Source organism: Nansenia antarctica (genome assembly GCF_963989245.1).
Source record: "Nansenia antarctica genome assembly, chromosome: 5".
NCBI classification, from domain to species: domain Eukaryota; kingdom Metazoa; phylum Chordata; class Actinopteri; order Argentiniformes; family Microstomatidae; genus Nansenia; species Nansenia antarctica.
Window position 1 is genome coordinate 40229499 of NC_137690.1, and position 16398 is coordinate 40245896.

General features: G+C 42.9%; 1 protein-coding gene across 1 annotated transcript in view; it reads left to right on the top strand.

Moving 5' to 3' along the window:
• The window catches only part of exoc3l2b (exocyst complex component 3-like 2b), a 55424-nt gene extending 40977 nt beyond the window's left edge, over positions 1 to 14447 (top strand). The window contains exons 11-13 of the mRNA XM_080532799.1: positions 456 to 611; positions 1550 to 1671; positions 14004 to 14447. Of these exons, the coding sequence (XP_080388925.1) occupies positions 456 to 611; positions 1550 to 1671; positions 14004 to 14283 (558 nt within the window). The 3' untranslated portion in view covers positions 14284 to 14447. The remainder of the gene's footprint in view (positions 1 to 455; positions 612 to 1549; positions 1672 to 14003) is intronic.
• The last annotated feature ends 1951 nt before the right edge of the window (positions 14448 to 16398 follow it).

The window sequence follows — 16398 nt, forward strand, 5'->3', positions numbered from 1 at the left end:
CTAGCGATGTGTCATTGATTTTCGACAACGCGGAAATGTGTTCACATTTTTCGAAGGAAAAACATCAGATTCCGATTACGCGGACCAAAGCATTAGAACGTGTCACAAATGTTCATTATATTTGATTCACTCATCCTTATTACTCCTCCCGCAGGGCGGCTGTGGTGCAGGAGGTAGAGCTGCCGTCTAATGATCGCAAGGTCGGCAGATCGGCGGCTCGAACCCCGGCCGGCCACATGTCGAAGTGTCCTTGGGCAAGACACTGAACCCCAAATTGCTCCCAGTGAGCTGGCCGGCGCCTTGCATGGTAGCTTGCCGCCATTGGTGTGGGAATGTCTGTGTAAATGGGTGAATGAGAGGCCGTTGTAAAGCACTTTGGATAAAGGCGCTATATAAGTCAGTCTATATAAGTCAGTCTATATAAGTCAGTCCATTTACCATTCCGTTTCCTCCAGCTCCTGGTGGGAGAGGTGCATCGGCGCGTTCTGATGGAGTACCTGCGTTCCGTCATGAGGGGCAGGATCATCTGTACGTCGCTAAAGATGAGGAAGAGGATGGCGGGCCGGCTGCGTGACGAGGGAAAGCAGATCAAAATGCTCTTCAAAGACCTGGTGAGTGACCTTCGAGAACGACCCGTCTACGAGTCTGCTCCGTGTGAGGTGGGGTCACGTGACCCTTCGGTGATCTGGTGAACGGAGAAACCTCGTTCACAGAGTGAGTGATTATGCCACACTAAACTGTGTTTAGACGGCTTGAGACTGAAGAAATGGCAACGCTTCGACTGAGGGGAGTGTCCGTTTACAAAAGAGGAATGTATACGCTATGTTTGAGAGCTACAATCAGACAAAACAATTGTGTTACATGGCGCAACCGTGTGTGTGTGTGTGTTTGTGTGTGCGTGCATGTTAGTGTGTGGTGTGTGCGTGCGTGTTAGTGTGTGTGTGACTGGTAGGCGACCTGCGCTGAACTAACTATGGAGGAGTTCAGAGTCGTAGCTGGGTCCTGTAGTCTAGATGGAGATGGATGGGAGGGAGGACAGGCCTCACCCACCTCCCCCTCTCCCCATCCCCCCCCCTCCTCCTGTGGCTTCCGCCCCGTGCTCCAGATAAAACAACAGTTTGTCACCTCTCCTGGACAACAGGAAAGGCTTGTTTACAGACAAGCCTTCATGGCGTCCTGCCCGGGGCCTTTGAAGGCCCTGACGACCGGCCCTTTGGGGGGGCGGAGGTTCAGTTGAGGACCAGGATGAACCGCTGGTACGGGGGGGGGGGGCAGTTGGGTTACTTAGATGCTCCCGTCATTTCGTAACGGGGGCCGAGGGCATGTGTGAGCATGGATTAGATTAGATTAGATTCATGATGACCCATCACTGTGAACTAGCAAACGTAGGGGACATGATGACCCATCACTGTGAACTAGCAAACAAAGGGTCATAATGACCCATCACTGTGAACTAGAAAACGTAAGGGACATGATGACCCGTGTTTAGGCTGTGACGGTCCAGAAGAGGTTTGTTCTAATCGACGTCCCCTCCCCTCCCCTCCTCTAGGACTCCGCCTCCACATGGCTGGACAGTGCTATCCCACACCTCTCGGAGATCATCCTGTTGGAAGACATTCCCTCTATCCAGATGGAGGTGGGGGTGCTGGTGCGGGAGTTCCCCGACATACGGTAAGGACTACACCGCGAAACTCACCCCGTCTCTGGAACTCTCTCCCTCAACCACTCAGAGACTCACCCTCCCTCTCCACTTTTAAATCCCACCTCAAAACCTACCTGTTCTCCCAGGCATACAACATCCCCTACCCCTAACCATCTCCCCTAACCCTGCCACCCCCCTCCCCCCCCCGGACATTTTTGTGTTAATTGTTCCCTGTTCGTTAACTCTGTGTTCTATGTGCTCATGTTATCTGTCGCTTGTTGTTTCTTTGTCTTCTGTTTTTCCCATATTGTCAGCTTCTTTTAGCCCCGGAAAAGCGCTATATACTGTAAATACAACAAATTATTATTAGTTATTATTACATCCGGAAACGACCGTTGTCGTCGTCGCGTTCTGGGAGGGTTTTTTCCGTCCCGACCGAAAGACACCTAACCAACCAGCGATCCAAAAGCGTCTGGGCTCAAGTCGGCCAAAAAAACGACGACCCAAAAAACAACAACACACAGATAATACATCGGCTCTTGATTGTGGACGGCGAATCAGGGGCTTGTTAAAAAGCAAACAAAAGCTGAGTCGTTTCCTTCCATTTTTTATGGGAAGCTGTTTGGGGGCCGTCGCTGGCTGGCAGGCAGGCAGGCTCACATGAAAAGGGGGGTCTGAGGCCGAAGACGAAGCATAAACAGTGGACATCCTGTCCAGGCGTGACACGGTAGCCGTGGCAGCTGGAGAGGTCAGTCACCTACCCAAGAATCCCACAGGAACACGCAGGCGTCGCCTCGACAGATAGACACGTTCTAAATTAAGACCGATCCGAGGCTCCTAAGCGGACGTTTTACACTCGTGAGTCTGACCTACATGTATTGTTTCGCTTCTTACTTGGCTACAGAGAGTAGTGGTGTTGAACCTTGACCTCAGGGGGTTCTCCAGTTCCTGTTGAAAACTTGAGCTACTGTCCACCATGTTTGATCATGTATCATATCGTATCAAGTGTGTATTTAGTATCAAAGTGCTTCGAATGTTTCGTATACTAGATAGGATACGTTCTCTCCGAATTGACCGGTGACCGCTGACTCAGGCAGCGCCCACAGAGTACCTCCTGAGTCCAGGGCTGTTTGTTAGTATCTGGTGGTGGTGTGGCCTGGCAGCCTGTGTTACCACAGAGAGGAAGCTGCTTCAGAGAAGTTCCTGCCTGCCCGCAGGGAGATTTCCTGGTGCCAAGGTGTCGAATCTACAGTCATTTCGGCCAAGCCCCCCTCGAACAAGGACAGTTGTTTTACTCATTTTGTGCGCGTCTCTGTGTGTGTGTGTGTGTGTGTGTGTGTGTGTGTGTGTGTGTCTGTGTGTGTGTGTGTGTGTGTGTCTGTGAGTGTGTGTGTCTGTGTCTGTGTCTGTGTCTGTGTCTGTGTCTGTGTGTGTGTGTGTGTGTGTGTGTGTGTGCGCGCTCGTGCGTGCGTGCGTGCGTGTGTGTGTGTGAGTGAGTAATATATACAGTGCCCTCCATAAGTATTGGGAAAGAGGAAGCATTGAGTCTGCTTTTAGCTTCTATACTGCAACATCTGGGTTTGAAATCAAACACTTATTATGAGGTTAAAGAGAGTAGAGATTCTCAGTTCAGGTTGGTTTCACCATTTAAACATGTACAACCCTTTTTATACAGAGTCCCCCTATTTCAGGGGACCAGTTATAATTTTTCAAAATTGGCTTGACCGATGTTTCTGGTAGGCAAGTGTGTTCCATCACATCATTTGTGCAGGCATAAGAGAGCTGTCAATATTAATTCTAGGCTTTACGCTTGCCTTTGGAGTCTGCTGTTGGTGGACCAATGAGACGTCAATGACAGTCAAGGAGCCGTTATGAGGCTGAGATATCATGATGACAAACCTTCAGAAACATTGACAAAACCTTAGACTGAAAATCAACAGTTTGTAATATCATTAAACAGTTTGTAATATCAGTAAACAGTTTGTAATATCATTAACAGTTTGTAATGTCATTAAACAGTTTGTAATATCATTAAAAAGGGAAAGAAAAACACTGTTGAGCTCAGCAATTGCAAACGGGCTGGTAGGTCAAGGAAGACCTCTACAGTGAATAACCAGAGAATGCTCATCATAATTAAGAAAATACATCTAATTATAATCCCACAGATCAGGAACACTCTCCATGAGGTAGGCGTGAAGGTGTCGACCTACAGAGTCTTCACTGCGGGGTGCAAACCACTAGTTATCCTCTAAAAGGATGGTCAGGTTACAGCTAAAGCCGGGTACACACATAAAGATAATCTGGCCGATTTTGGCCCGATTTTCCCCCTTCCGACCAAGGACAGCAAACGCCCGATTATCGGATGTTTCTAAAGATTATCCTACAAGATTATCCTGTGGTGTGAGGTGTGTTAGAGTCCATTTCACCCAACAATCTGCTCGGAAAATGGTCGGGGCCGACGATCGTAAATATTTAACATGTTCAATATTTACGATCAAAAGTCCTCGTGTGTGGACGAAACTGACAACTCGCGAGTCCGATTGTGACGTGGAATGGAATGTAGCCAATCAAGAAGCAAGTTGACTGACGCGTCTTCTTCTTTTCGTTCTTCAGAACTTTATTTGCCCTGTCGCACACGGCTGCCTCCAGTGGCGTGCAGTCAGGTGAGGCAGGGTAGGCAGTGCCTCACCCAGGCATTTAAGAAAGAAAAAGAATATCAGTCTTTTTAAAATATTTTTTAATATTTTTTTTATCTCAAAAATATATATATATATTTTTTATTTTACTCATTATTCTTAACTTTAATGTGTTAAAATGTTGTTAAAATAAAAATAAATGATGTAAAATGTGTTGTTTAAAAAAATATAATGCATGCCCTGGCACCAGGACAGTTTGCTCCCAAAGCTAGCTGATTGCTGGCGAGAGGCTGAGGCAGTGCCTCTGTGCTATGCGAAGTGATAGACCAACAGTTTCGTAGGTTTGCGCATGCGTAGTCTGTTCTCACATTGTCTTCATTGATGGACGTTGAGGCACCGTGCAGGCTGCCTCTGACAGCATGATTGACAGTTTGCGTTTGGCTTGCCGTAGCGGCATCCTCTGCAGTTCGCGCCGCGGTTCTACATTTCCCCAGCAGTAGCTCCATCAATCGTGGGAATTATGTCGAACTTTTACATTTGATGGCAGAAAAGGATGAGAAATTAGCCGCACATTTGCCTACGCATGTTACATTATGCTTAAGATAATGTATGCTATTGCGTGCCGGTTCAAATGCTGTAAATCCTGTGTTGTTGATGCAGGTGAATTTATATTGTCATTGAGCTGTTTTTATTCAAAGCGACTTACACTAATTGCATTTAACATAGGAGTGTACTGCTTTTTTAAGGCAAAATGAAGAATAGCAAACTAAAAATACAGTATAGCAATATAGCAATAGCATAGAGAAGAATAGCAAACTAACAATACAATAGGTGCTTAAGAGGGAGGATCCTGGTAGTAGGCCTACTTCTTGAAGAAGTGAGTTTTGCGGCAAAAGATATAAGGGCTATTGATTGCCTTTAGTATGCGCTATGCCATTTGAAGTCTGGCTGCTGCGTTACTCACACGTTGTTGTTTTTTTTATATCTCACTGCCTACCCAGCCAATGACCTCACTGCACGTTACTGGCTGCCTCGTACAGGTCAGTTAAGATTTAGAAAATCTTTATGTGTGTACCAGGCTTAAGAATACCTTAAAAAGGTCTGGTCTTGTGGACAGATAACATGAATATTATCATGTACCAGAGTGATTGCAAGAGGAAGGTTTAAAAATAGTATGTATTTTCTAAATGGTGAAACCAATCTGAAAGAAAAAAAAAACATTGAATTAAAGCTGAGAATCTCTCATTTTGAAACGATAATTGTTTGATTTCAAATCCAAACTGTTCAGAGTATATAGACCTGAAATAAGACCAAATGCTTCCTCTTTCCAATACTTATGGAGGGCACTCTATCAATTGCTTTCAATGAAGGTGCGCTGTTGTTGCACGTGTCCTGTTCCAAATGCAGGTTCTAGTGAAGACGATTTTCGGATGTCTGAAAACAACAGAAAACGCCCGGTTATCAGATGGATCTTAACATTTTCCAATAACAAAATCCTGTGGTGTGAGGTGTGTTAAGAGTCACTTCTCTTCAATTGTGCAATCAACTCTCCCGGCAACCTGCTCGGAAAATGGGCGTGGCCGGCAATCGTAAATGTGAAATGCGTTCAATACTTCCGACCAGAAACCATAGGGTTGCCAGATTGTTTGGTGAAATTAGCGGTTTTAGACTGTGGTTAGGGTGGAAAATGTCATCCCCATCTGGCAACCCTGCTCGCCAATCAAGAAGCGAGCTGACTTCTTCTTTTCATTATTCGGCACTTTATTTGCCCTGTCGCACATGGTTGTCTCGTACAGGTCAGTCAGGGTACTACGTTAGATAATAATAATATTAACTTTATTTGTATAGCGCTTTTCCTGCAAACGTTGCGGCTCAAAGTGCTTTAATCATTATATAATCTTAATTTAATTATTTTGTAATTTAGTTTAGTTTATTTATTTAGCACACAAGAGATTGTGCAAGGAGGGAACGAAGCCCAGAAGCAGGGGCGCCGCTAGGGGGTGGTAAGTTAGGACGATTCTAAGGGCCCAGCACTGACAGGGGCCCATGAGAATCTTTAAAAAAATATATATTATATTTATAAATAATATTATTATTATTTTTATCATAAGGACGTTAATGTAGCCGAATTCAAATTATAATTCTATGTATTAAAAAAAGTCACAAAAGAAACAAACTGGAGTTTTGTTTCTCTATGTTTAACACAATTAAGCCTTATTATTATTTACCCCTCTATTTATTCACTGCATGGTTCAGTCCACCGCGCGTGAGCTGCTAGACGAGAGGAACGTTACCGCAAATATTCTGACAAGGTTTGTTATGCCACGGTGGTGAGGGGGCTCAAGGACACGACAACGGAGGCAGAATACTGTGAAGCCCCGTAGGGTATTTATTTACAGTGGAAAAACTGAAAGGATGAGTCCGGGGGTTTCAACCTGGCGGGCTGGCGGTAGTGGTTGGCGTGGGCTGTGGAGGAACAGAAAAACAGGGTAAGTCTCCACGGTAGGCCAGTACATAAGATATAAATGAATCACAAAGTTAGGCACGAGAGCAAAGTTCACGACTAGTCACAGAGGATACTTGCCAGGTCATTCTTAGGGAAGAACTGACGATGAGTGAGTAGAAATCCAGGGTAGATGTAGACAGAGGGTTGATTGGGAGTGGAGACAGGTGTGCAGGTTTGGCTGAAGCTCTAATTAGGGGGACAAGCCTCAGCTGCGGCGGAGAGCACGCTGTGCTCGAGTTGTGGGGGCGGGGGAGGGCGTGTGTGAAGGCCCAGCCGTAACAAGGTTTCCATGACCAACATGTCCTGCTGTAGTATGTGTGTGGGACAGATGGAGGACAGCCAGATTGGAAATGCATCAAATGTGCGTGTGCGTGGACGATGTCGTGAAAGGCAAAGCCAAAGTCAGGGTCTCAAAAGAGAAAAGTAAAAAAAATCACTAAAAACAGTGGTTTAGTGATCTAATCACTGCGTGGATGATCTAGTTAGCTCGCTATAGCTAATTAACATTAACTTCAAGTATAGTTAACTTACAGTGCACTGTCAGTATAATTTCAGTTAAATGTATGAGATGAGGGCAATTTTGGTCCAAATATAGGTTATTAGAGCTCAGTGAATTTGTATCCAGCAGCTATGCAATCTTGCTATAGCTAGCTAACTAGTATAATGTTACATGCTAATGACGTCATGCACAGATGCAGCCTCCCAGTTGAAGGAGAAGGGGGTGGGCAGTAGGAGTTTGGGGTTAACAAACATATTTTGAATATTTTAATGTATGCTGCATTACCATGCAAGCATTGAATACAACTTTAGCTAATATTCATATTTAGTTAATAGTTCTTCCAGTAATTGCAATAACATTGACCACTGGCATCTTAATAATATTGTTAGCTAGCTAGATAACATTTAAGTTAGCTAATCTGGTGTAATGTATGTGTTATTATGTTAATACTATTATAGGACATCTTATGAATTATGTACCTATGGATACTCCATGCCAGGGCCCTCTTCAAGCAAGGCAGCCAGAGAGGAGAGCAGAGGTGGGGTGGTAGTGGTGGTCTAGTAGTGGATAGTGAGTTGGACTTGTGATCGGAAGGTTGCGAGTTCAAATCCCGCCTGAAACCTCACCACTACTAGTGTGCCCTTGAGTAAGGCACTTAGCCTTCAGTTACTCCAGGGGGAATGTCCCTGTAATTCGTAATTGTTTGGATTAAAAGCGTCTGCTAAATGGCAAAATTAATTAAATTTTTTAAAATTAAGAGGTAAAGAGGCAGAAGAAGAAGAGCAAGAAGTAACAAAGGACAATGACAGCAGCACAGCAAGTTGGCTTCATCACTAGATTTCAAGGATCTTATTAAAGATTTTGCTACTAAGAAGGCCCAGCGTTTAGCTTTGATTTGATTTGATCTCTTTACTCCTATCTTGAATCGTTGTGCATTAGGCTAGATATAGTTTTTAGCTCTCCAGGTATACTATTCCACAGTACTGCCGCAGTGTAAAAATAAAAATCTTCCCATTTCACATTCAATTTCGCTGGCACCATGTCTGTGTTGTCCCTCTTGTATAAGACACTTTTGTCTTTGTGTGAAACAAGCAATGCTGAGTCAGTAAATATCTCTCTGCTGTAATTCTTCATTGATCTAATCCTGACAGTATTATGGCCAACTGATCTTTACAAGATCTACATTTATTTAGACACAATACCACCCCATTAAAATTATATTTTTTACTTGTGTGATTTATACTTTTATAATTGGGTTCCAATCTTCATTTAATTATACTTTTGTCCTTGTGTTGTTCATGTCTTAATTTAATAAGTTAAAGAACGTTGAGATTTCTTTGCTGAATTGTTGATTCCTGTATTAACTGTAATTTTAAATTACATTTACAAAAGATGTCCATCATTGGATTTCTTGCAGTGCATCAATAGTTCATCAACTTCAACTGGGTTTAGGTTGATGGGTGGTTTAGGTGGGGGGGCCCAAAATGATATTCTGTCATGGGGCCCAGAATCTCTAGCGGCGCCCCTGCCCAGAAGGCTTGTACATAGTTCCACTCCCGTCAATATTTATGTTTCAAATAAACATCAAGGAACACTTAATGCATGTCAATACGAGAAAATAAACCACAAACAAAATCATATCCATAAAGGCAATATTAAAAGGATGGGTTCACGTGAGATTTCTGGCTTGGGGAACGAGACTAGAGAGTTTGGAGTCTGTCGTAACGAAAATCTTTATGTCAATGGGGTGCTGAAATGGGGAAATTGGCGCACACCACACACAACACGATCAAGGCTGTTCAATCCAAGATTTTGTTTCTTCATGTGTGGGGTCTGTCTCAGATAAGATTTCTGTTAAGATTTTGAAATTCCTTATGTGTGTACCCCGCTTTAGTTTGTAGTCTTGATGGAGGTTGAAATGGGATCGGTCAGAGGCGAAAGAAATAATTTGGGGTTCTTGTTTCAGAAAGATTTAAGTTGAGATTTTAAGATTTAAGAAGTTGACAGAGTCATTCCTTTAGATGTCCGTCCTAGTGGTCGTCTCTGTGATCAGATCTGACATCCCAGAGCAGTTACGCAAATAAAAAAATCAAATAAAAATCGCCCCACTGCCATCCGGGCGTAGGTACAGAACGCTAAGGTGCTGATCCCCGCAGCCATTGTCACCTTAAATAATAGACCGCGTGTGTGTACTTGTGTGTGTACTTGTGTATCTGTCATATGTAGTACTGTCTGTTGTGTTATACGGTGTTGTAACTTGTATGTATATATGTGACAGGGTTTCATTAAAAGGTCCTCATCTCGGCCATTGTGAAAGCTTGCAATCGAGCCAAATAAGTCTTGTTGTGAAAAAATGTGTTTTCCGGTTTTTGGCATAGGACGACAAACAACGCGATGAAGAACCGACTCGATATCATATCCAACAGTTTTACATTCACTAAATACCTACATTTAGTTAGTCGGGAGGGGGGTATTATTCGTATTAGGCTACGTCCACACCAATACGTTTTTTTGAAAAACGTTTTTCGTATATACAAATATTACCGTCCACACCAGCATGTTTAAACGCAATATAAACGCTGTCATTGAGCATTCCACACCAGTAGTCGGCGATATAATTTTATCCCCATAGCCCCGCTGGCCAATCAGACGCCTCTGTCTCTCAATGTTCTCGATCATTAACTGTGCATTTATCTGTAAACAGGTTAAAAGTCAAGTTAACAGTGAAAGAACTAGAAGCACTTTGTTCACATCCATTTTCCTCGCTTGTGTAGCCTCGACCACCGTTGCCTGTTGTGAACAAAGTAGTTACTGGTGCCAGGATATGACGTTGTTGGGAACAGCAAACAGCTGCAGTGCGCATGATCATAGAAATCTACGCGCATGATGACGTGACGAATACAAAAAGCTCTGTCTATCTCGTCCACACGTCAAAAATATACGCCGAATATACCGCGTTTTTAAAAAATCTTCACTCTGACAGGCGTTTTTAAACATCTTCGTTTTCAGGGGGCAAAAACTCGTTTGCATCTGGACGAACCCCCCAAAACTAATATAAAAATCCACGTTTATCAAAAAAACGTATAGGTGTGGACAGGGCCGTGTGGCAGTGTGTGTAGCCACGCCCACCCCAGCTGTATGTAAGTAAATGGACTGACTTATATAGCGCCTTATTCCAAAGCGCTTTACAATGGCCTCTCATTCACCCATTCACACACACATTCACACACCAATGGCGGCAAGCTGCCATGCAAGGCGCCGGCCTGCTCATTGGGAGCAATTTTGGGGTTCAGTGTCTTGCCCAAGGACACTTCGACATGTGACCAGCCGGGGCTCGAACCGCCGATCTGCCAACCTTGCGATCATTAGACGGCGGCTCTACCTCCTGCGCCACAGCCGGTATAATAAGCAGGATAATAAGTAGCCATCTGCGATGTGGATCTGTTTACAAGTTTACAAGATGGATGCTGAAGCTAATGCTATCAACAGAATTTCAAAAGCAGGCAGAAATATCGACCGTGGGCAATTAATGAACTCCTTCATATTGGACTATACATAATGGGAACTCCGAACGGGAACTCCGAACTCCGAATCTGACGATGACAGATGACAACGGAATGTCAGACATTGATCTCCACTTCACTTTCATGGGACAGTCGTCTGCAGACAGACCTTCTGCTGTGTTCTTGGGTAAGTTTTAGTGAGTTACATGTGTTGTATACTAGGATTTTGTGTTGTTTAATAATAATAGATTATAGAAAAAGTAAATGCTTTTGTAATGAACGCTAATGTTGTGTGGAATCAAAAATAATTATTAATTCATTGATATGTAGATTTGCTGTAGAATAATACTGTGAATTTAAATGATTTCACTAGCCTACTTACAGTACACAGAGTCTATGGAAAACCTACACTATAGAAGTGTCCACACCTCTGACCTGAAATTTGTGTTACAGAATGACGGGGTGAGAGGTTCTGAGAGATGACACCTTGATGAGAGTCACCAGTACTTGTCATTGTCATTATATAAGCAATTCTATTTTATGAAGATAGTAGTAGGCTATTTCGTTAAAAGTGGTTGTTACGTTCTAGTTCTCTAGGGTGAAGAAGAAGTAACAAATGACAGGTGTTATGAGTAATATAAAGATATTTATTAGGCCAAGACAATTTAAAAGTCTTATGGTATGGATCAAAACAGAATTAGAAACTACAAACAAATGCCTCAAAACAAAACAAACAATAAACACATCCCGAGGATGGTTCTTAAAACAACAAACAAAAAAGTCACTATGAAAATCCTTAAAGTATAAGTGACTATTAAAGCACAAAAAATAACACTACATATGGTCTTTACAAAATCACTAAACACAGAACACAACTAACAAACTAAACCAAAAGGATCTCTAACAAAGTATCCACCAAACTATAACAAAATGCTCTCTAACAAAGTATCCACTCGCATGGTATACAACAAAATGGTGGGAACTGTGTGATTGGATCACACAGCTGCTGCTGGTTTTCTTTCAGGGTCTTTTGAATGGTGTGGCCTCTGATGATTGGCTGGTTTGGAGATGATTGGCTGGTGTTGATTAGACTAGATGATTTCCCAATTATCAAGGGGGGTGGATTCCCTGGACTGGACTCATCTCCTATTTATGTTTTAAAGAAACACACACAAACACACACACACAGACACAGACAACCAGAACAGACACTACTACAGACACAAACATATAGACAGACAACCAGGCTACTCATAGCCGTCACAGTGGTGTTGGTAACAGTGGGCAATCATTTTAAATGTAGGCTACTGTCTTCTTTTTTTATTACAGCTTTGATGCCCAGATGGGATGGGAAGGAACTACACCGAAGTCCCACTAGATGCTTTATGGACTATAATGATAAATGCATGCACACGGACACATCATAATTTTTTACCATTCTATTATTGTATTGCTCAATTGTATCTTGCCTAATTTTTTCCATTGCCATGAATTTTACTCTCTTGTACTTGTAATGGGATGTAATAAACGTTTGGCACACATGGCAATAAGAAATCATGAATCTTGAATTATTATTATTATTGTTTAGCTATTTAAACGTGTCAGCCCTGCAACAACCCCACTGACAGATGACAGGTAGATAATGACAGGTAGTGTAATGGGGGAGTGGTTGTCTTGAGGGAGTGATTAGGGTGGAGTTAACCAGCTATTGTTCCCACACATTACCTCTGTGAAAAACGTCTCTGAAGACTTTTGAGGCTGGATATCTCAGTACGGTGGTTCAGGGGGTATCAACATTCAAATATCCATGACTTCTTCAACTTGTTTCAGATTTCAATGTATGACACATCATTTTAAAGCTTACAATCTACCCTTTCATAATCTGGAAAAAACAGAAAAATGATTTTGCCCTAGTTGCGGACTTTTTAACCATGCCCTGTCACATATGTATACTGTACAGTGGTGTGAAAATGAATTTCCCCCTGGGGACAATAAATCTAACCTAATCTAATCTAATCTAATCTAATCGAAGTTGGGATTGTTGCTTGATTTTTCAATACCTTTAGATTGAGGGGAGTTCAAAGCCTCCCGCCAGCTGCTAGGCTGGGATGATTGGTTGTAGGATGATTGGTTGTAGGATGATTGGTTGTAGGATGACTGGTTGTAGGATGACTGGTTGTAGGATGATTGGTTGTAGGATGACTGGTTGTAGGATGATTGGTTGTAGGATGATTGGTTGTAGGATGATTGGTTGTAGATGATTGGTTGTAGATGACTGGTTGTAGGATGACTGGTTGTAGGATGATTGGTTGTAGGATGATTGGTTGTAGGATGACCGGTTGTAGGATGATTGGTTGTAGGATGATTGGTTGTAGGATGACTGGTTGTAGGATGACTGGTTGTAGGATGATTGGTTGTAGGATGACTGGTTGTAGGATGATTGGTTGTAGGATGATTGGTTGTAGGATGACTGGTTGTAGGATGATTGGTTGTAGGATGATTGGTTGTAGGATGATTGGTTGTAGGATGACTGGTTGTAGGATGATTGGTTGTAGGATGATTGGTTGTAGGATGACTGGTTGTAGGATGATTGGTTGTAGGATGATTGGTTGTAGGAGTAAAGAAGAGCCTATCGTTTCTGTTTGACACCTTCGTGCCTATCTAGGCAGCATTTGGGAATTGCCCATACGTTTATTAATCTTGTAGAACATACAGTGGGGAAAAATAAGTATCATGGTCACATAACCGGTCTGTGGGAGCCAGAATTCTTGTTGGTTGGTAGGGGGTGAAATACTTATTTTTCTCAATAAAACACAAATCTTTTTTTCAAAATTCATATAATGGGATTTTCTGGGATTTTTTTTTATTATTATGTCTCTCACTGTTAAAAATGAACCTACCATTACAATTATAGACTGTTCATGTCTTTGTAAGGGGGTAAACTCACAAAATCAGCAGGAATACTTATTTTCCCCACTGTACATTGTACAGTCACAGGATCTGTCTCACAGTTCATGAAACGAGTGTCGTTTTCCATCCAATAGTTCTCCCTTGGTTCCATTATTCCCACACATGACGACCTGTAAAAATCATTCAACACACGACCTGATAACGCAGAAGAAAACACGAGTCATCACACACATGATTCTCCAGTCCATCCCGACACACTGAAATGACAGCTGTCTCCTCCCCCCCCCGCCTTCTTTTTTTCCCACAGGAAGAAACACGTGTCGGCCATCTTGAATATCCGCGGGATGACTCGGCAGACGGAGCGCCAGGAGATCCTGAACATCGTGAAGGACATCGAGAACAGCGAGTGCCTGGCGCAGCTGTCCCGCGACCGCGCCCTGTTCTCCGAGGTGCCCGTCACGTCCGAGGTGCACTGCCTGAACGTGGGCCTCAGCCGCATTGCGCTCACCGCCTCCTCCTGCCTCACCAGCCTGCGGCCGCGCCGCAAGAGAGCTCCGGTCAGGGAGGCGCACGACGACATGCTCTAATGCTCTAACACAGTGGTTTATCAACTCCGGTCCTTTTTTTTCTCTCTCCCGGGATGCATGTTTGTTCTTTCACCCCCACCCCCCCCCCTTGGTCTGTCTTGCACCATGCCCAACATGCTGCAAGACAGACCAAGTAGCCCAGCTTGGTGTGGTCCATGTTGGGTGATGCATACATGATTCTGTAAGGGTGCTTGAAAAACAAAAAACTAAGGTACACTAGATTCCAGTACAAAATCCAGTACTGGAATATCCTTGAAAAGTGTATATTCTTTGCTATGAAAGTCCTTGTAAGTCATAGAATTCATTCACATTGACATTAGTTTACAAAAGAACTAAAAAGAAGAAGTGACATTTCTGAAAGTGAAAGTATACAGTAAGTGACCCTCTCCAAAACAGCCCTCAAGGGCGTACATTTTGACTTCAGAATGCCCGGCGTGTGTTGAATCAGGCATGTCAGTGCTGGGCTAGAACACAAATGCGGGTTGGGGTGTGGCCACGTGGCCTTCCCCCGGAGGCTCTCTGGTGACTGACTGGGATCAGCATCATCGGCCAATCACAATGGAGCTGTTTGTCAAGCCCCGCACTCACATGGCGGCAACACCACAAGCCAACAGCGCGACAACGTGAGGAAGTGGAAGAACAAAGATTGTGACCCTGTGACCTTTCACCGCCACCTTGATAAACACACTGGCATGACTGTCTGTTTCCATTGTGAGCGAGGCTTCTTTCTCATCGACAGAAAATAGCTTACAAAGACACGCTGGCACAACACTCGACTTGTTCTGGTGGACTGATGAATCTAGTTCACTTGTTCTGGTGGACTGCTGAATCTAGTTCACTTGTTCTGGTGGACTTCTGAATCTAGTTCACTTGTTCTGGTGGACTTCTGAATCTAGTTCACTTGTTCTGGTGGACTTCTGAATCTAGTTCACTTGTTCTGGTGGACTTCTGAATCTAGTTCACTTGTTCTGGTGGACTTCTGAATCTAGTTCACTTGTTCTGGTGGACTGCTGAATCTTGTTGACAAGACTGGTGGAACTGGAAATATACATCAACCTTATCTGAGAGACGTCATACTGAATGATGAGTGACTGGACGTATCACACAGGAACGTGGCATCAACAGTGCTACCGATCAAGACAACTGTCTGGTATCAAAACAAAACACCATATTCAGTCACTCATCGGACGTTGATATGAGTCAAATTGGAGTCTATTTTGTAATTGCACATGATGAAAGCTCAAACTAAAGGTACTACACAATTTTGATCATCTCAACGCTGATTTTCATTATATTTAAAAGAATGATAAACGTGTGGTTTCTTTACACAGAGTGATGTATATGGGATGATGAATGTTGAGGGACCCAAAAGATGATTAGAGTGGAGGAAATCAAAACTACCTATTTATGTACCAACCAATAAACGTATTTATTGTAGTGCAGTTCGATTATCTTGTAATCAATGTCAAACTCTAAATCCCACTCAAATGAATGTATAGGCAGTTCGTTAGTTTTCTCTATTTGTCAATTGCCCGCCCCAAAAAACGAACTGAAATAAGCAAATCTGACGACAATCATCAAGATAAAGTAATAGTTTATTTTCAGCTGTGTCCTTTTCCCTATGCGAATTAATCAATTAATAATGTCTGTTATTTGTGGTTCTTGGTGTAATTGAAATTGTTTAATCCTCAGAGGAGATTGTTTGATTGATTGATTGATTGGTTGGTTGATTGATTGATTGATACTGCACTTCTTCCTGTTAAAACGAGTCCTATTTTCAAACTGGTGTCCAATATACAGGATTCTAGGTGACTTCTCCTTTAAGTGTTCTCTGGTCACACTGATTTCTAAAATGTAATCTGTTCACCCCGAGGCCGCTGACTAACAAGTTCAACAACTGTACTTTGAAAGAAGCTTTGTGCTTTGAAATTGTACATAAATCAGCTAATTCACAATGAGAATAAATTAAAACAGAATATCAAATATTGTGTCTCATTTTTAATGGCCTAAGGAGAGGGCATTGTTGTGAGTTCCTTGGCTGATGAAGATGATGATGAAGATAGGACTGGAGTTTAAAGGAATGTGTAACTGATAACACTTTACAATAAGGATACA